At 43.0% G+C, this 20,559-nt stretch overlaps 1 protein-coding gene across 4 annotated transcripts in view; it reads left to right on the forward strand.

The window, feature by feature from the left end:
• Hk2 (hexokinase 2) overlaps positions 1-20,559 on the forward strand; it is a 60,882-nt gene that overhangs the window by 7,622 nt on the left and 32,701 nt on the right. For all 4 annotated transcript variants that reach the window (XM_015499854.2, XM_048787422.1, XM_048787423.1 and 1 more), the window contains exon 2: positions 12,227-12,389. In XM_015499854.2, coding sequence (XP_015355340.1) covers positions 12,227-12,389 — 163 coding nt within the window. The remainder of the gene's footprint in view (positions 1-12,226; positions 12,390-20,559) is intronic.

Below are 20,559 nucleotides of genomic sequence, written 5' to 3' on the forward strand. Positions count from 1 at the left end.
TAAGCCTTATCTCACAGGTCACCAGCAGATTGAGTCAGGCTCTGAAAACCAAGCTCTGGTGCCCACCCCCGCACCTACCCAACCTTCTTACCTCCTTCACCATGGCTCCTGGGTTGGCCCCTGGAGGCTGGAGGTGGTCTGTATTTTCAAAAGACCTATTCTCAACCTTTTTCTTTTCTCTGTATCATTGAATGAAGGAAGGAATGAAGCCAGACAAACTACCTGACTACTTTAATTAGAGTTAATGAGAGCTTTTTAGGTTGCCTTCTCCATACCCATTTTCAAATTAATTAATTAATTATTGCTGTACTAGGGATTGAACCCAAGGCTTCTTGCGTGCTAGGCAAGTGCTCTGCCACTGAGCCACATCCCCAGCCCTTTTTATATTATTTTGAGATAGTGTCTCATTAAGTTGCCTAGGCTGGCTTTGAACTTGGTATCCTCATACCTCAACCTCAAAAGTAGCTGGGTTTACAGGCCTGTGCTACTGTTGCCAGTTTCTTCTTTCCCATTTGAGGGGCTTCCTCTTGGTTATGCGCTCTCCCAAATATTCCTATTTCAGTACCCTCTGTGAGCTGGCTGCAGTGGTGCACACCTGTAATCCCATCTACTCAGGAGGCTGAGGCAGAAGGATTGCAAGTTTGATACCAGCCTGGGCAATGTAGCAAGACCCTGTCTCAAAGTAAAATTAAAAAGGACTGGGGATGTAGCTCAGTGGTAAAGTGACCCTGTGTTCAATCCCCAGTATCAAAACCAAAATCAAACCAAACAAACAAACAAAACCTTCCCTGAAGCCTTCCAATGATGTCCCATTAGTTCCTTCCCCTCACAAGCAAGTACAGTGCTTACTAAGAGCTGGCTTCTGACCACATGCTCTTTGTGTGGTAGCTGAGCTACCCTTAAACTGCCTTCGGGGTAGGAACTTTTCTTATTATTTATCATTTAAATGAAGGTAACAAGCTCAGAACCAAGGACAAGCTAGAATTCAAAACCTGGCAGCCTGACTCCAGAGCCCATGCACTTTCCCCTCAGCATGGGGCTGCTCATGGTGGTTGATAATGTTTCAGTTTCATGGGGTTATGAGTCAGGTGTCAGCCGGGAAGGGATCTTTGGGATCACGTAATCCAAACTACTTTTTACAGTCAAAGAAGCCAGCTGCTACAAACTAAATGAATCAGCCCAAGCTTTTATAGGATCTGGAACCCAATCCCTGTCCTGTTTCCTTTAAATACTATCTGTGTAGCATGCACATCTTTAAGGTTCCTCAAAAACAAAGTAAGAATTTGCTTTGTGGGCTGTCCCTGTGGGGACCCTATAATTTATTGCCACTTTTGAGAGTACTATTCACAGCCATGCTACCACCACAGGTGCCAACTGAGATTGTCTTGGGGCAAGCTGGGACATATGGGTGCCTCTCCTATGGTGGGTGTGATCTTGGGGTGGGTATCAAAACAAACAGACTGGGAGGTCTGGTGCTAGACATGTGGAGCAGAGGGATAGAACCAGAGGGATTTGGTTCAGCAGGTAGTGAGATGGCAGCAGCAGAAGTGGGGAGTGCAGATGTCACTGTGAGGTGAGAGGCTCAGAAGGCAGACTCTGGTCACTGGCATGGCACTGTCCAGGGGTGGGCAGAGTGTTATCTCTAGGGAATCTAACATCCTAGGCAGGGCAGGCGGCGGGGTGGATTGGGAGGAAATGATGTCAGGATCTTATACAGTGAGAGTGCAAGCCTGAAGAGCAAGGTCAGATACACAGCACCTGTCAATGTGGTGTAGCCCACTCTTCCCCTTCACCAAGTTGCTCTTCCAACTCTTCTCTTGGCATTCCTACCTCTTGTAGGTAACCATAACAAAGATTTCTTGAGCACCTAGTTTATCTTGAGTGTTGAGAGAGCCGTGGGCATCACAAATATGACGTAGATTTAGCTGGTACCTTTAGTCCTCTGGTGAGAATGAAAGAAAGAGGTGTCAAAAGTACATTGACATGGGCTGGAGAAAGACCATTTGTGCTGAAGGGCGAGTGGGGAGTTTGTTAGGTCAGAGGAGAACATTCTAGGCATGGGAGTCTACACATTCATGTATTTCTAACCTTTTTCAAGACAATGGATCCTTAAAATTGATTTGATGTGTGTGACTTAAGTGATTATAAGTCCGCATTTTATTACAATGAAAGAAACCACCTGTTGTCTGTCCTCACCTTCAGTTTTATGATTGGAACTTATTCTTGGGAATTTTCTCCAAGCCTCAGTTTCCTTGTCAAACATTTGTTGTCTTATTTGCTTCCTGCCATCCATGGACTGAGTCTCTTTCTGGAAGAGGCTAGTGTCTGCTTTACCCTGGTATCCTTAGTGCCCAATCTTGGCACACTCAATTTGGTGCTCAATCAATATCCATTGGGTAAATGAACTTAGCCAGGTCATGTACATCTGGGATATATTATTCCTTTGCACTGCTGCTCCACAGCCAGAACACAATGTCTGAGGACAGAAGGGCCCTGGGCTAGGCCTCCCAAATGTCCATCTCCTGGACCCAGGGACAGGTGCTGCTGCCTGAGGTCTGTCTGTCTGTAACTTGATGCAGCTGAGAGTGAGAACTGGAAGAACAGGAAACCCTGTGACTCACCACGGTGCAACAGGATCCTGGAGGAGTGGCCCATATGCCTCCCTGGTCAACTCCACACTTACCCTGCTGCCTGAGGCTTGTGAGTACATGGTGTGTCAGAGCTGGAATCTCCCTAAGGTGGCATGGTGGCCCTGCTGAGGGGCCTCCTGATCCCATCTGAAGAAAGCATTGTAGCAGATCTGTTACTTTTTGTTCAACTGGTTTTCAGAGGACAGGGGCTTAACGAACCGGTGTTCTTCTGCTTCATGTCTTCCTCCCCAACTCATCTTTTTCCTTTTTATCAGAAACATCTGGTTTTGCCTTGGCAATTTTACAAGATAAACTTGCTGCTCTTTGCACAGCCTTGGCCCTCCCAGGAGGAGTCTGTGAGGGCATTATTATTAATGAGGTCATTGATAGCATTTGCCCGGCTTTCCTGGGATGGGCACACCTGTGCCCCAGGTTGGGGCACTCGACTGGCCACCGGATGTTGTGGGTCTTGCCAGGAACTAGCTTGCGGTTTGGGGAAGCTTCTCCAAGCTTTGGTTTCCTTGTCAAAGATTTGTGGTAAAACATTGGCAAAGGAATAATGCAAAAAATATGAAATTCTTTCAAACCTAAGTTGCCAGCTGTGTCAGCACAGAGTCACTGGAAGGCTGTGTGTGGCTGGATTTAAACTATGAATCTCCCCTCTGGATTGTCCTCTTGTGACCTCTTGGATTTCTTTTGGTGCTTTGACCATGTGTAGTAGGTAGACTAGGGTCAAGTCAGTGCCATCTGCCTTTTTTTCTTAACTACATTAAAAAAAAAAGTAAAAATATGATACTGAACACATGGGGCAAATGCCACCCAGACACGATAAGAGATCCTTCGTGTCAGTCCCACTTTCAGGCACTTACTCTATCATCTCCCCCACCCTCCCCCACCCTCCCCACCACTCAGTGTGATCATATCATGATTTCTGACAGCATAGATCTGTTTCATACTTAATGAGTGGACTCACTTTCACGTCTGCTTCTTTCACCCAGCATTACATTGTGAGCTTCATCTACATTGTTGTGGGTGGCTGTAGGTATATATTCTTAAATCAAGTGGTATTTCCTGTCCCACCCTGGTCTGACTGTGTTTGATTTAAAGCAGACAAGACTAAGTCATACTTCCAGAGAACACAGTCCTTCTTAAATTTCTTTTGAGGAGGCCAGGTTGGAGCATTGGCCTAATAATATAGATGATTTGGTTGTATCTTCTGGGCAAGAACAGTGTTAAGAAGGCTGGGGTCTGGAAGCTGAAAGATTGTTCCACTGCCACCTGGAAAGAGTGTTCTAAATATTAACAGAAACATCCAAAAACTGAAGAAAGGAACCGGACTGTGCCTCAGGTGTCCCTGAATCCTTTGCCCTGATGCTTCTAAGCTTGTAGAGCCACTTTCTTATCCTATTTGATCACTTGAATTTACCCTTCTGCCAGGAGGGTGTGTCCTATAGAAATGACTGATGAGCATTTGCTCGTTTGTGTAGTATTTATTTTCTGCCTGCTTACTAAAAGGATTTGGCGATTTGGGTCAGCTTTCAGTAAAAGGATTTCTAGAACAAGAGTCATCAAACAGGCAGGAATGATTTCCAAAAAACTTAATTGGAGCTAAGGACAGAGCTCTGAGCTTCCTGACAGTCAAGACAAAATGGATCATTGTCCTTAAATCGGTATTTTCATCTCATTGGGATAGCAGGAAGCACAGTGTATCTGGGCAGACAAACTTTCTCCTGACACTCAACCCTACAGGGAAATGACCAGCCCAGGAAGAGTTAGTGAATAGGATGAAGTCCTTAGAGTAGGGTGGTCTTCATAGTCCTTCCTTCCTGTGATTAGAAATAATGAGATCACATTTGGCCAGCTTCTTGCTTCTCAGGGACTCTTGTTAACTAGGTAGAAAAAGTCTGTATAGTTATTTTTAGATCCTAGAAGCATCTAAACAATTTAGTATTTTTTTTATCTGTTGTCCCATTTGAAATATCTCAGATTCTACATTGTACTAGTTGATTATGAATAACCAGTTGCAAATTATAAAGAGCTCTGAAAAATGATAGAGTTAAATCATAAAGCAATTAGTGAGGAACTATGAAATGTAGTGATTCGAATAGCTTCCTGGCACCTGGAAATCATATATACATATATATGAGAAAAAAATATATTTATGTCTATACACACATTTATATGTGTGTGTGTGTGTAATATATATATATATATATTACTGAGGGGTGCTTTACCACTGAGCCACATCCCTAGTCCTTTTTATTTTTTTATTTTGAGACAGGGTCTCATTGAGTTGCTGAGGCTGGCCTAGAACTTGCAATCCTCTTTCCTCAGCCTCCTGAGTTACTGGGATTTTAGGCATGCACCACCACCAAGCCTGACTAGAATTTGTAATCATTTTAGATCTTGGGCTTGCTCACCCCTTCTGAGACTTTTCACATTGTGGTCTCCAGGTCAACATTTATTCCCTGAGATGACTTAGCTCAAGAGATCTCTCTTCTGGTGGGGATGTGTCTCAAGCGGTAGCGCGCTCACCTGGCATGCGTGTGGCTCTGGGTTCGATCCTCAGCACCACATACAAACAAAGATGTTGTGTCCGCCAAAAACTAAAAAAAAAATAATATTAAAAAAATTCTCTCTCTCTCTCTCTCTCTCTCTCTCTCTCTCTTTAAAAAAAAAAAAAAGAGATCTCTCTTCTGAATACTGTTGTCACACCTGTGACACTCCAGGGGATGTCCTGAAACATGTTTGCCTTTCTAATCTACCAGGATGCATCCCTCTGTGCATTCTAGAGGCCTTTATTGGTCTATATTTTAAACCAGGTTCTTCATTATCTTATAAAATCCTATAGATCAGGACCTTGATTTCTTAATTTTTATTGTGATAATATATATAAAACAAAGTTTACCATTTTAACCATTTCTAGGTGTACAATTAATTCAAGGGCATTAAGGACATTTACACTGTTGCACAGCCATCACCACTATCCATATCCAAAAGTAATTTCTCTTAAAATTATGGTTCTATTCCCCAGAGTATTTTATACATAATTGGTGTTCAATAGCTGTTATAACATAGGAGGCTGAGGTGGCATCAGTGGTTAGGAATTCAGGTCTGAATGATAATAAATTCCTCAGATTTGGACACTGAGATTCATGGTTTCTTCTTTCCTTTTAACCCTCTTAAGGTACCCAAGATTGAATTCCTAGCCTGTTAGATAAACTGTCAAAGTTGGACTATTGCTCTTTTCTAGACATTATTTGATCGGGCCCGTTTCTCACTGAGACCAGATAGGGTGACTCCAGGATCCAGGCATTGGTCACCAGCCGTTCAGTTGGATTTGGCCTATGAAATGAGATGGACCCTTCTGGACCAGCCAGGTTGTCATTCATCTGGGTGGTCCAGTTTCTAGTCTTAACTCCAGATTTGCTGAAGGCTGCTCCTGATGGGCCTCCGAGAAGCCCTTTCTAATTCTTGCCTCCAGGCCTCTAATTCTCACCTCCAGTGCCCTTGGGTCGCTGCCATTTCTGGTCAGGGCTGTGCCTGACTCAGCCTGTCCACTGTACATTTTGAGGTGGAATCTCTGTTAGACTGACCTTTTGTTTTCTCCATTCTTTATATTGTTTCCACGACACATGTTGCCTTCCTTTTAGTGCTGGTCCAGGGGTAAATTTGGACATTTAAAGGGATGGGTGTTAATGGCATCCTAATTTGGTTTCTTGTTTTATAAAGAGTATGGGGTTGATTTCTTATTAAGGCTACCCCTGCCCCTACCCCCAGCTCTGTAGAGGAAGAGCTGGTGTGTTATGGGAAAAACGAAACTGACCAAAATTGCCCAATGAGGAAGTTCTAATCTCCTCAACATTGCCGAATAGGTATCAACTAAAACTGCTAACTCTTTCTCTCAAATACACACCCTTGCCTCTTGGGCAAGCAGGCAACTTTCCCAGACCCTATCCTGGCTTTGCCCTGGCCTGCCTTTGGTTCCCTAGCCTGGAAGGCTTCTTCCTTTCTTCCAGATAAAGAGAAGCAGTCCTGATAGGCCACATGCCCATCACAGGCATAGAAGGAAGCATTTGGGGAAATAGGCTCTGCCTTGTTCCCTGAATGTGACTAAGTTGGGTTGAGAAACATCCTTGGCCTTCCAAGGATGCCACTTGAAGAGAAATCTAGAAGAAAGAGAAGAGGTGGAAAGAAAGCAGGGCAACATAGAACTTCATGTTTGGCATTGCCATTATAGTCACCACTGTGTTAGGGCTCCTCATTCTATTTTATAGCAAGGAAACAGGGGCTCAGGGGAAGTGTGGCTTTTCCAATGTCTCACACCTGTACTGGTGTTACAGCTAGGATTTGCACACTGGTTTTTCTGTTGCCAAAGTCCTTGCTTTACCACCACCAGCTACAAAATGAGGCTTGGCCAGAATGATTTGATAGTTTCCAACAACTTAATCTTTTCCCAGCAAGTGCAGGGTTTGTCTTTCCAACTCCCAGCACCCTGGATCAACACAGGATTATTTCAGAGGCACACACTTGGCCCAGTCAGTGTCTTAACTACTGGCTTTTAGAGACCCCAGGCAGAAAAGTGGTAAAAATGATTTTTATAAATAGTGTTGATGAAACAGTGTTGGCCAGTCATTATCACATCATTGGCATGGTAGAAACCTGCCCAGGACATGGGAGGATGTTTGAGCCACCAACCCTAGAAGTATCCATTTAGTTAGTCTGGAATGGATGTTTGGAACTTTTAATGCTTTTAACAAGTTCCTTGTTTGATTTCTGATGAGCAGTCAAGTTTGGGAACTCATCACAAGTGGCAGAATGGAGAATAAAAGTTATCAGAAAGCAGATTTATCTCTGATTGAGGAAAAGCTTTCTGATTCTGACCAACAATGGAACTTAAAGAAGTGTGAGCCTCTATGCTTGGAAGCATTCAAATATGGGCCAGATAGATGTCTATTGGTGTGAGACAGGAAGTCCACAAACTCAGATGCTGTGTTCACTAGGATTTTGAACTATTTAACCCAAGGGCCTTCCTTTCTAAGAGTGGATACTGTTTAGCTGTTGACCCGTTGCCGGTGTACATATGGCAACTCCTACGTGGCTTTCTCCCCTGGCTTTGGGCCTTCTCTGGCTCACTCCGGGAGAAAGATGGCAGGATTCTGAAAACTGCATTCACTTCTCTCCCAACCCAGGAAAACCATTCCTTGTGTGGAGGCTGTGTCTTGTTTCTGACTTCTGATTCTTCAGCCACTGTTCACCGCACACAGCAGTGCCCCCTGTGTGGGCTCCACTGCTGTGTTTTGGAAGCTATGACATTAGGTAACTAATCATCTCTTCCTTGTGGCCCTAATAAACTGGGTGGACACATCATCATGCTCAGGTGCCATCTACTCCTGAGTTCCAAGAGCTCCAAAGTGAAAGAGAGGACGTTTGAGTCAAGATGTAGGACTTTCATCTTATATCTGTTCCACATCCTTTCTCTTAATCTTCTCATATGATGGAGAAGAAACCAAGGTCCTGGAGTCATCCAAGAAATCAAAGGGCAGTGGGTAGGACAGGCAAACATGGTGGTCCTGGGGCTTGGAGGTGGATATGCAGACCTGAACCCCAGCTCTTCCTCTCACCATCCAAATGCCCTTAAAAACAGGATTATAGAAGTTCTACAAAAAGACAATGGAGATCAATCAAGTCAGTAGAGTGTTAGGTTGGCTGCTGACAAGTAAGAAATGTTTGATAAATGTTTAGCTACTGCTAACAAACATCCTTGTCATCATGATTTTCATCTGTCTTTGGACACGGAAAGATGATTCTAATCTATTGGGCAAAGGATGATATGTCTTGAGTAAGGGGTAACTGCTTAACTTGATCTTTGGGTGTTAAGGATGAGAAGTATCTGACTGGATTTCCCAAAAGTCTTGTAGCAGTTTCAACATCAAAGGTAAACTAAGAACGGCTGCTGTGAATTTGCCATTTTGTGGACATGACCTTGCACTTTAGGAAGTGGTATTAGGACCTTTTAAGGCAGTACAGGATCAGCTCTTCCCCATGGATTCTCCTACCCCCTCTGGACAGCACAGAGCCATCTGTGGAGGAGGTGGGTAAGGGGCCTCAGTGAAACTTCTGGGCTTTCCTCTCCTTGGGAAAATAGTAAGATGGAATCTCTAGCTTTGTCATGTGTCATTCTTATGAAAATGTCCCTAGACATATCTGCTGTCCCTGACCTGCCAGATTAGCCCTGTAGGCCATACGCTGTGCTATTTGCTCTTGATCTCTGTTTTTTGGGAATCACTAGAATAGAAAGTGGTTTTAGTACCAGGAATTTAACCCAGGGGTGCTTAGGTGCTTAATCAATCACTGAGCCACATATCTAGCCCTTTAATTTTTTTTTTTTTTTTTTTTTTGAGACAGGGTTTCACTAAGTTGGTTGCTTAGGGCCTTGCTAAGTTGCTGAGACTGATTTTGAACTTATGATCCTCCTGCCTCAGCCTCGAGAGCTGCTGGGATTACAGGCATGTGCCACTGCATCCAGCCAAAAGATTGCCTTTTAATGGGTGTGGCCAGCCTGAGTTCACTACAGTGCTATTAGTTAGGCCTGTGTAGACCTGCTGTAGTCTAGTAGGAGAAGGGCAGTCATCTAGCAGAGTAGATAAGAGCATAGGCCAGCTAGACTGCTCCATATAGTCCCTGCTCCATCCTGGCCCCTTTTATCTATGTGACTTAGGGCACATTGCTTTCACCTCTCTGTGGAATGGAGGTAATAACAGTACCCACCTCCAAGGGTTCTTGTGAGGGTTAATGAGTTAATGGTTGCCAAGCTTTGACAACAAGAACTCACTCGCTGGCACTATGGGGGAGGGCTTGCTGTTATTACTGTTGTCCATGAGGGCAGCTCAACACTGTCCCTGGATATGGCCTGGTACTGGCCTCTGGTCTGGGTTGCCCTAAACTTTGTGCATTTGTGCACCCTAGTGGTTAGGAAGCAGGAGGTCAGTGACCTGGCCTGGGCCTGGGAGGTGGGGTGCCAAGCTGGGAGGCTGAAGCAGTGGACATGAGGCAAGTGAGGAGCTAGGACCCTGAAATGGAACAGAATGGACAGTTGGGTTTTCTCTGATTTAACCAATGGACTTATTAAATAGTCTGAGACAGTTTTTTTAATCTATATGGCAACGGGGGAATTCTGGGAAATTCTCATTGTGCAATTCTAAACCCAACTGATAAGACTGATCTTTTTGTAGGCTGGGGGAAGGAGTGGAGAAGCGGCTGAGGGCCGACTTAGTGGGAAGAAATTGCCTTGTCACCATTGTCTGCTCCTATTTCGTCCTTCTCCAGCCCATTTGAGGATTGTGTGTGTCCATTCCTTGGGTTTGGAACACTGGCACTGTGGAAGGGGGTGAGGGTGGGTGATGCATCACGGGCTCTCCTTTATCCTGCTCACGGCTGCTTTCAACATTTTACCCCAGACTCTGGTCTTTCCACTTTTAGAATCTTGGAAGATTGATAAGAAGTCATTACTGGTCAGGATCTCTGAAGTGATCTGACGGCCCATCTCATTCTACAGGGCCAGAAACAGTCCCAAAGAGAAGGGACAGTCCAACCCCTGTAGGAAGTTAGAATAGGGCTTGGAAGGGAGAAGATGTAAGGGGACTCTCTCTCTTTCTCTTTTGTCACAAAGAAGGACACTGGGTTTTCCATGAAAGGATTAAGTACCTTGTACTGTTCCTCTGGAAATCCTAGGTTGCAAGTTCAGTTGAAAAAAAAAAAAAAATATCAAGCAGGGCCAACAAAAAATGATGGAGAATATAAAAAGCTATAATAATATTAATGACCATATTTGGCTGAGAAAGTTAATTTTACTCCTTCATTAAAGTTGGGCCAGGGCAAAGGACAGATAATCATTTACATGTTTCTCATGGCGGGTAACATTGGTAGTGGACATCAGCCAACCTTTTCCCTTGGAAATCTGTGAGTTTCAGAGCTGGTGAAGGATGTGGTATCCCTTCTAGTCCCTCAGTTGGCTGATGAGAACAGGAGGACCATGTACTCATACCTTCAGGTCACAGCTGGGTCCTGGCTATATGGAAACTCATGCATCTCCTTGGATGGGTCTCTGTCAGCCCTCTTCCTACAAAACTGGGAATATCCATGGCCAAGGCAGAGAACTTCCAAGAAGGAAACTGTCTGAGAGGGATACTCTCAAACTGTCTGAGAGGAGGCCTCTCCTTCTGGTGTTGTCTGGAAAAGTTTGTATACATTTATTGTGGAAAACAAGATCAGTGAAATAATTAGGGAGGGTTGTTTCCACCTCCGAGCATAAGAGAGGTGTGATTTATACAGAGCCCCTATTATGTGTCAGGCACTCTACTACTCCAGAGATATGAGCCTGAACAAAGAAACATCAGTCTTTTAGCCTTATGGTCTAGCCACTAATATAGATGCCCCCCGGCTCACTATGGTTCCACCAATAATTTTTGGACTTTATGATAATGGGAAAGTGATACATGTTCACTTTGAATTTTGAATCTTGATCTTGGCCCAGGATAATGGTAGTAGTATGATAGTCTTTCTTCATGCTGGGCAGTGCCAGTTAGCCATGGCTCCCAGTTAGCCATGTGCTTGCAAGGGTGAATGACTGATATTCTACAATGTAGAGCGGCTAAGCTATAATGTTCAGTAGATTAGGGCTTAAATACATTTTCAACTTAAGACATTTTTCAGTATAGGATGCGTTTCTCAGGATGTAACCTCACCCTAAGTCCAGGAGCAGCTGTAGACAATCATTTCCAAATTGTGGATGGTGTTGGGGAAAGCTAGAGTCTTTAAAGTTTCAGGGAGTCCCAACTATTATATTCAGGAAGAGAAGAAGAGAAGTCTGTGGAGAGAGGCCTGAAGGGTTGATGGGAGATGTCAGGGTCTGTGTGCATGGACCCCGGGGCAGGAAAAGGGCAGGCTGGGAACTGAACTAGGGATAGAGGCTGCTCAAGGGTACGGAGACATACCATAAGATCAGGAGCTGGGCAGAGGCCAGGTCACCTAGAAACTTGGAAGGTTTTCTGGTTTGGTTCCAATGGGAAGCCGTGGATAGATTTTTAAGCAAGAGAACAGCAGAGTCTGGCTTGGGGGTTGAAAAACAGATGGAAGATATATGAGATTGTGTGAGCCCAGGTAAGAGGCGCTTGGCCTAAGGTGAAGGACAATGGGATTGACATGACTGGCCGTGTGAGGTATGTGGGGAATAGAGGAGGGTCAGTAATGAATTTTAGTTGTCAGGTATTTTAATTCAACCTGTCTGAAAAGAACTAACTTCTCTCTTCCCCAGTTGTCCTTTCCCCAGGTCTTAAATATTCTCTAGAAATAAAATTAAATCTATTTTCATTATTTTAATTTTTCAGTTTAAAAAAGATAATCTTGATAATTTGATTCCCATTAGTAGTCTTTAATAATCACGTTTTATGAATGACCGATTTTATTCTTTTGAAGGGATGTGTTATATTCTATTAGATGAACCTAATATTATATTTATATATGTAACTATATATATTTAATATATTTATGTATGTATTTAATCCCTAGGTCTTTATTCCTGTTTTCTCTTTCAGGTTGAGCAGTATCTCTACCACATGCGTCTCTCCGATGAAACCCTTTTGGAGATTTCTAAGCGGTTCCGCAAGGAGATGGAAAAAGGGCTTGGAGCCACCACCCACCCCACTGCTTCAGTGAAAATGCTGCCAACTTTTGTGAGGTCCACCCCAGATGGGACAGGTACTGCAGCTGGGGGGTGGTAGCCCTGAGCAGTTTGGTTGTCATTACTTAGGGACCCAAAGGTTCTTTGGTTTTAAGCTTCAGAAGCCAATCTTAATGAAATGGAAGGCTGGGGAATGGGCTAGGCAGGAAAGCTGGGAAAGCTGGCAGTCTGGGCAGGCGAGGTTGAAACACCTCTTTGTCAATGCTACCTGGACTCTCTGACAGCCGTTTGTTTTCCATCATGTGCTGAGAAAGTCTTCTTGGCTGTTTGGGATTTTACAGTCCCACACAGATTGCTCACAGTGGTGGTGATGAGCCACAACAAGCATACTGTGATGGTCACAGCCATGGGCTCTGGCAGCTGCTCTCTGGCCCACCTGTGTGCACATAGCCAGCACATTCTTTAGGCATGCTAGAGAGACAGTGTAGTTCAGATCGTCCTAGATTCTTTCATTTTCTTTTCTTTCTTTCTTTTTTTTTTTTTTTTAGTTTGGGGTGTCACAGTGTTGCTGGTTCAAATTCCTAGGATCTAGTGATCCTCCTGCCTTTGTCTCCCAAGTAGCTGGAACTGTGGGCACATGACACCTTGCCTGTTTTTTTTGTCTTTCTTTGTCCTGAGGATTGAACTCATGGGCACTGAGCTACATCCCCAGCCTTTTTACTTTTTTAGTTTTTAAACAGGGTCTCTCTAAGTTGCTGATGGTGACCTTGAACTCTTGATCCTCCTGCCCCAGCCTCCCAAGTCACTGGAATTACAGGCTTGTGCCACCATGTCTGGCTCATCCTAGATTATTTTTTGAGCTTTATGAAAAAAATACTAGAAGTCTGAATAAACTTGGGGAAAATGTGAAGAACCACAGTGTGCATGAGGTATCAAAGGTTCTGAAGTTCTATTGCAATAAGAACCTGTTACGCTTTCTTTAATTCCCTAATTGGATACAGAATCCCTGTTTCATGGTGTGCCACCCAGCAAGAGATTTTATCATATGGGTGGAGGTTGAAACTAGAAAGGTGGATAAGGACTAGATCTCAGAAGGCCTTGCATGCAAGCCTCAAACGTCCAGTCTTTCCTCGTAGGCACTGGGGAGTCAATAGAAGGACTGTGAGCAGAACTGTCTTGGTGATGTTATATCATCAACAGTAATTGTGGAACAGAGCGGGAGTGGAGGGGTCCAGATGGGAGATACAGAAATGGCCCTGGCATGTTGTGTTGGGCAGAGAAGATTCAAAGGGAATGTCAGGAGGTTGAGCACAGCTGCCTGGATGGCAGCATCCTTAGAGAAGAGGTTATAATGAGCTGTAAGAGCTTCCATACTACTTGTTTTATTCAGTCCTCATGATAGCATCCCATGTCAGAAATGAAGCATCTGTGAGGCCCATGAGTGTGGGGGGCCAGGGGAAGCTCCTCACATCTAGAGGACAGGGGAAAGAGCCCAAGGAGCAGTTGCCAGGGCAGTGGGAAAACCAGGAAGCCCAAGTCCAAGAACTGGAAGGGAGGAGAGGACTCCAAGATGTCAGCTGGTCTCTGGTGAGGTACTGCAGGGGAGTCACAGAGCTGGGGGCTACGGGCTGCAGGGAGGCATGGGTTACAGCTTATTCATGTACCACATGCCTGTTTGCATCATATTTGTGTCCTTAAGGCCCACCATCCTGAGAGTCTTTAGGGACCTTGTTTGTCTAACAAGACTTTACATTTCCTAAAATAAGTCTATGTTTGCTGAAGCCTCAGGATCCAGTCTGGACCCAGCGCTGATGTGTGACCTTGTTCAGGGTTGTTCTGAGTGTGTGTGTCTCAGCCCTTCAAAGAGTCCCTGGAGGTGGCAGACCTCAGGAGTTCTCCCTCCAGTGCCCTCTAGATTGGCACATTTAATGAACCTATCTCTCTTGGACTGGAAACCACACCCATTTCTATTATTCCTATTTGACATTCTGATAAATTTACTGGCTCTTGAAGGACGGTTTTATTTACCCAGCAGTAGTATCAAATAAGTACCCTAAATATTGTCCAGATATATATTATGGGATTAGGACTTTCCTAAGCGCCTACATGTGTGAACTCATTTGCATTTCACAAAACCTTAAAAGGTGCAAATTTTATCAGCCTATCTTAGATGAAGAATTGAGATTGGATGGTCAAATAACTTGCCAAAGATCACACAGCTAATGAGAGGCTCAGCCAGGAATCAAACCCAAATGTGCTAAAGTTGAGGTATCAAGACAACATTTGATGTATTGTGTCTTTGTGCACATGGGCCTGGCCTGTGCACTTGGAACTGCAGCACGTAGCTAGTGCCAAACTAAAATTTTTTGAAATGAGGTTGGGGCTGGTGGTTTAGCCATTTGTTGGGAAGAACAGATTATGGGGCAAGCCATGTATATGATATCTCACATCTCAGCAATTCCATTTCCAACCATATACTCTGAATAAACTCTCATATGATTCATTCCTGTATGAATCCAAGGAGACATGTCCAATAATGTTCATAGCAGTGTTGCTTATAAGGACAGCATATTGGAAACAGTTTGTGGTATATTCATGTGATAGGATACTGTTCAGCATAGGAATGAGCACGTGTGAATATGGAGACATTGAAAAATAATAAAAGAGCCCAGCGTGTGGCAAACACCTGTAATTCCAGCAACACTGGAGACTGAAGCAGGAAGGTGGCAAGTTTGAGGCCAGGCAGGGCAACTGTCTCAAAACAAAAAATAAAAGGACTGGGGATGTAGCTCCATGGTAGAAAGCCCCTGGGTTGTAGTACCTTACAAAAAATTTTAAAAGTAATGAGTGAGTGAAAAATTGTGGAAATATATGTATCTCCTATGTGCAAAGTTAATGTTGAATGTAAATTTAAAAAGAATCCCTCAAAGCAATGCTATACATGACTTGTGGATCCATACCTATACACATCCTGAAGTTAATAGGATATAAACTGGAACATGTGCACCATGTAACCAACTGGGTTTTTTTTCTGGAGAAGAAAATGGAACTGGGGAGGGGGAGGTGAAGGAATGAAATAATTTAGAGTGGTCAATATCAAGGCTTTCAAGTTTATGTTTTGTCATTTGGGGAGTGAGTGATGGAATGTGGCAGTGAAGGTTGAGGATTCCTAAATTGACAGAGACTACTAAAAATAAAGATTTCTCTCTCTCTCTCTCTCTTTTTTTTTTGGTATCACAATAAAATGCTGAGAGGAAAGACCAAGGGCACACTTGTGGGCAGACAGTGTGGTCATGCGCAGCCTTGGGGGCTGCACTTCTGCACCTGCTTCCTGGCCAAGGTCTGGCCTCCTGTTGTTGGCGACTGGTGATAAGGTGTTTCTCCCATAGAAGGCTCGAGACCTTTGCTCCAGTGGTGTCTATTCAGTACCACCTTTATCAGAGCCTTTGGTTCTCAGCCCATTGGTTTCCAGCATTACTTTTCTAATCCATGGAATTAAACCTTGAATCTAAACCTCTCATCTAGAATGACCTAATCCTTAAATCACTAGCTTTCTGACTTTTCTGGACCATATCCTCACAGCAGGAAACACAAATGCATAAATGTTTATCCAAAATATCACAAGATTCAGGGACCAATGTTTACTCTCAAGTGTGATGCAGTTAGATCTATTACTTTACTTTTTTTTTTTTTTTAAGTTGCTAGCCAGAATCTACTAGGTGTTTTTCAATTAGAAGTTCAAAAGCGTCTGCCTTAAATGATCCCTGGCCCAGTCTTGTTCTAGACTGGCAGTAAGTCCAGGTAGAAAATCTGGGAGAGACCGTAGGAAGTTTCAGGGCATCCACTTTTGATGGGTACCTCCATTACACTGAAGGAAAATGAACCTCCAAGTCATGTTTTATGGGTTCTCTGTGAGAAGGCAGGGCATGTCAGCAGACCCCAAACCCTGCTGTGGTGGAGATGTTCAAAGACTATTATCAAGTACCTTTGCTTCATCAACTGAGTGGACTATGTGTGTTAAGATGTATAGTTAACACAGATAACTATATTATGATGGATATAAACAAGTCCAAGAATATCTTACTCAGGTGATTGAATTCAATGTCAGCCAGGTTATATGCAATTATTATGTGTTAATTAAACATTAAAAATGTTAAGGAGATAGAAATCTTAACTACCCTGATTTGGTCATTACACATTGTATCAAATTATAACATGGTACCCCATGAGTTTCTACACTTAAATTAATAATTAAAAAAATAAAATAATTTTAAAAAGTTCTTGTTTTCCCCCCCCAGTTTTAAAAAGTTCAAAGTATTCCATAGTGAGCATTAATATTTACTAGATTTGCCTTATTATACCTCTTTTTCCTTCCATCTATCAGTCCATCTTATTTAAGCATTGCAAAATAAATTGCCAAAATCTGTTCAGTTCAACTCTAAAAATTGAGCATGTCTATAGAGTTCAATATTCTTTTGGGGTAAGATCTACATGCAATGAAATGACAAATCTTGAATGTATCATTTGATGAATTGACAAAAATACGTACACCTGTTTAATACAATCCTTATCAATACACCACAGAAAGTTCCCTCATGCCACTTTCCAGTCAGTTCCTGTCCTTGACAACCCAGAGGCCAGCATATTTTAATATTTTCCACGCATATTAGCTTTGCCTGTTTCAGAACTTCACATAAGTAGATTCATACAGTATTTGTTTTTTATTCAAGTCTTTTATGCATCATAATCTGAAATTTATTCATGTTGTTTCTGTCAGTAGTTTGTTCCTTTTGGTTGTTGATTCCATGATCTGATTGGAGTCATATATGACATGAATATCGGTGGATGCTTAGGAAGTTTCCAGTTTTGGGGTATTAAGAGTAAAGCTAACATGAACATTCTTGCACAAGCTCTTTCGTGGGCACAAGTTTCATTTTTCTTGGGTAAAACAACTGGGAATGGAATTACTGGGTCATAGTTTGGTGTGGTATATGCTTCAATTTTTAAAACTGCCAGACCTTTCCCCTAAATTGTTGAACAGTATTATACTTCCACTTACAAAGTGGAAAGAGTTCTGCATGCCTCATATCCTCACCAATATTTTTTTGTCTGTGTCCCTTGACTTTTGCAGTGAAGAATTAGGTAAAGGAAGCATTGTTTGTGTCTGTCAGGGATGACACCATCCTGAACTCTCTGCAGGCAGCCCTAATCTATGCCATCACTGAGCAGAGGATTGCAACACCAGTCCTACTCACAGTACTGTCAGGGTCCTGCCACACACACATTAAAAGGGTCGGTTTTTCAGAGAAGAATTCCATATTAAGAGGAAATGCAGGAATAATTGGCACTATTTAATGAGCGTACGTAATGTCTATACTAAACTGTCTGCATAAATTTATTTTACTTTTCATAAAAACCTTACAAAAGAGAAATTCCCACTTTAAAAATAAGGCAAGTGAGTCTAAAAGAGGATTGATGATTGCCACGGTCACCTGTGACCAGTTAGTGACAGAGTTAGAATTTGGAGTGAGGTAGGTACCCCCTGGCCAGAAGATTTGTAGTTTCTGTTGGCTCATGTTGCTGAACAAAAGTTCAGGTTCAGGTTCTGGGACAAATCAGATTATCTTTTAAAATAAATCATCAATGGATTGACTTTGTAATCTTAAAGTACAGACACACACCTGTAAGTGCAGCAACTTGGGAGGCTGAGGCAGAAGAATTGTATATTTGAGGCCAGCCTCAGCAACTTGATGAGACCCTGTCTAAAAAAAAAAAAAAAAAAAGACTGGGAATATAGCTTAGTAGTAAAATGCCCCTGGGTTCAATCCCCAAACAAAACAAATAAAAACAAAAATTAAGTACAATCCATTGAAAAGCTATAAACTTTCCAGTCACATTCTAATTTTGAAATACAGTATCTTTGTTCTGTGTTTCTTGCCTCTTTGTCTTGGCTAGTGTGTTAAGATATAACTGCCTTATCAGGTAGATCGAGGGCAAGTCAGTTTCAAATTGATCCATCAATATTTCTGCCCTCCCCTGAACTGTGATTTACGTTCACAGGTGAGTGTATCTCCACCTTACACAGGCTTAACTCCCTAGAGAGTAGGTAATGGTGGTATTGGTGGTGGTAATGATGATAAAAATTGTAGATGTATTAAAATGCCAGAAATTGTGCTAAGCATGCATGAATTCTATTTTCTTTTTTTGGTACCACGGATTGAACTCAGGGATACTCGACCACTGAGCCACATCCCCAGCCCCTTTTGGTATTTTACTAGATAAGGTCTCACTGAGTATCACCTTCCTTTTACTTTGAACCCTGGATCCTCCTGCCTTAGCTTCCCTAGCCGCTGGGATTTACAGGCGTGTGCCACTGTGCCTGGCAGCACGCGTGAATTCTTGGTAGGTCCTCTGAACTTCATTCTGTAGAAAAAGAAACTAGATTTAGAAAGAGCAGCCAACTTGCCCAAAGTCATAAAACAAGCAGGTGGTAGGGTTGGGATTTTAGTTCAGCCAGCTGGATGCCAGTGCCTGGGTCCTTAAGCACAACTCTAGTGGCACATTTTATGTGTATGTGTTGCCCATGTGGCTAGCACAATGCATTCATTCTTCTTTTGGAAAGTCAGGTCTAGCTGATCAGTTTGATTAAGAAAGACCTCTGTGAGACTTGGCCTTCTGTGAGGCAGTGGTGTGCCAAGTTGCCTTGTGCCCTGCCTTTGAAGAGTGGAAACTGTCTTCGGGGAGATAAAGCTTACCCAGATGAGACAATTAGAGAGTGATACCAGGCCATATAATGCAAAGCACATGATATGATAAAGGGAGACTGGGCTGGTGATCGGTTGCATGGAAGCCAGTGAAACCCTGAAAGAAGCCCTTATCTTGGTTGCTGCACATTATATCAACAGCCATGCAGTAAAGGCCTAAATCAACAGCTAGCACACAAGCAAGTTAATAAATGGATTTATGTAGTACCGATAATATAAATCAAAGATTGCCCCGATAGCCTCCCTATAGTAGATGGCATTTACTTGCGTCACACATTGTGCCTTGACTGTGTTGAATTTTGATGGTGTTTGTATGAGTGTGCATATATGATATCCGTGTCCCTGTGTCCTGGGGTGTTGGTTAAAGAGGAGGTTATATTATCCTGCCCACCTTTGTTTTAACAGCTGATGCAATCTGAGTATCAGATTTCTAATAAATTACCTGAAGTCATGTGGCTAATACTGTACATGTTAAAACAGGATTCAAACCTAGATCTTCCTACCTAAAAAAGTTAACATGCTCAAAGCATGCACAATATTGAAACATAATCATGTTTTAATCCTTTGAAGGATGATTTCACCTCTGTGGGGCTAATGGAACACCTCTCTGTGGCTGGCCCATATTTTGAAAGTAAGAAACATTCCAGTGTGAAAAAGCAACAGACTCTGCTTTCTGAACCTACTAACCATGTGCTTTTTGTATGCTTCAACTCCCTCCCTTCAGTTGGACTTCATTTGGAGCAGCTCTGTTTTTTTTTTTTTTTTTAAGAATGCTGATTTTATTTGGGAAAAAAAAGTATCTTGTTGCTTAAAATGGTTTCTAAACCCAAAGGCGTAGAAGATCCTGTTTCCATCTTAATTGATTGTACCAGACACCAGCATTTACTGACTGTTAAGCACAAGGATACAATAACTTTAATGATAATGGGGTCACTTTATTGCTGAGCTGTTGAGCAGAGGTGGGCTTTGCATTGTAACAGAGTAACAGGATCCTGGAGCTTAAGAAAAGGCTGCCAGATTTTGTAGTGACTGTGGTGGTTCCAAGTACATGGGAAATTGCACCTCAAAACCTGTGTCTTGCTGGATTGCCTCCCCAGGACTTGGAGATTTAACTTATTAGTTCTCCATGCAGTTGGAACCCATGCCCTTACATTCTTAGAGCAATCCACGCTGTGTGTGAGCAGGGGAAGAACAAGGTCTCCTCAAACCAAAGCCATCCCATGGAAGGTGATCCAGGATGTTCAGTGCATTCACCTAGGACCACTGAAAATGCTAATGCAGGGCAGGAAGGGGCAGGTTCCTTTGGAGGCATTGAATTAATATGGGGCTACTTCGGGAACTAGAGAACTGGATGTGTGTCTTTGATCTGCCTCAAAGTTGAAGGCTGCATGCTTAGGCATTGGGTGAAGAGGAAGAGCTGGAAGAGTGTGGTTGGATCTGGTGCAGTACAACCATTCTGGTGTGCTTGGGACTCCCCCAGTTT

This window comes from Marmota marmota, unplaced genomic scaffold, assembly GCF_001458135.2.
Source record: "Marmota marmota marmota unplaced genomic scaffold, marMar, whole genome shotgun sequence".
Lineage (NCBI taxonomy): Eukaryota > Metazoa > Chordata > Mammalia > Rodentia > Sciuridae > Marmota > Marmota marmota.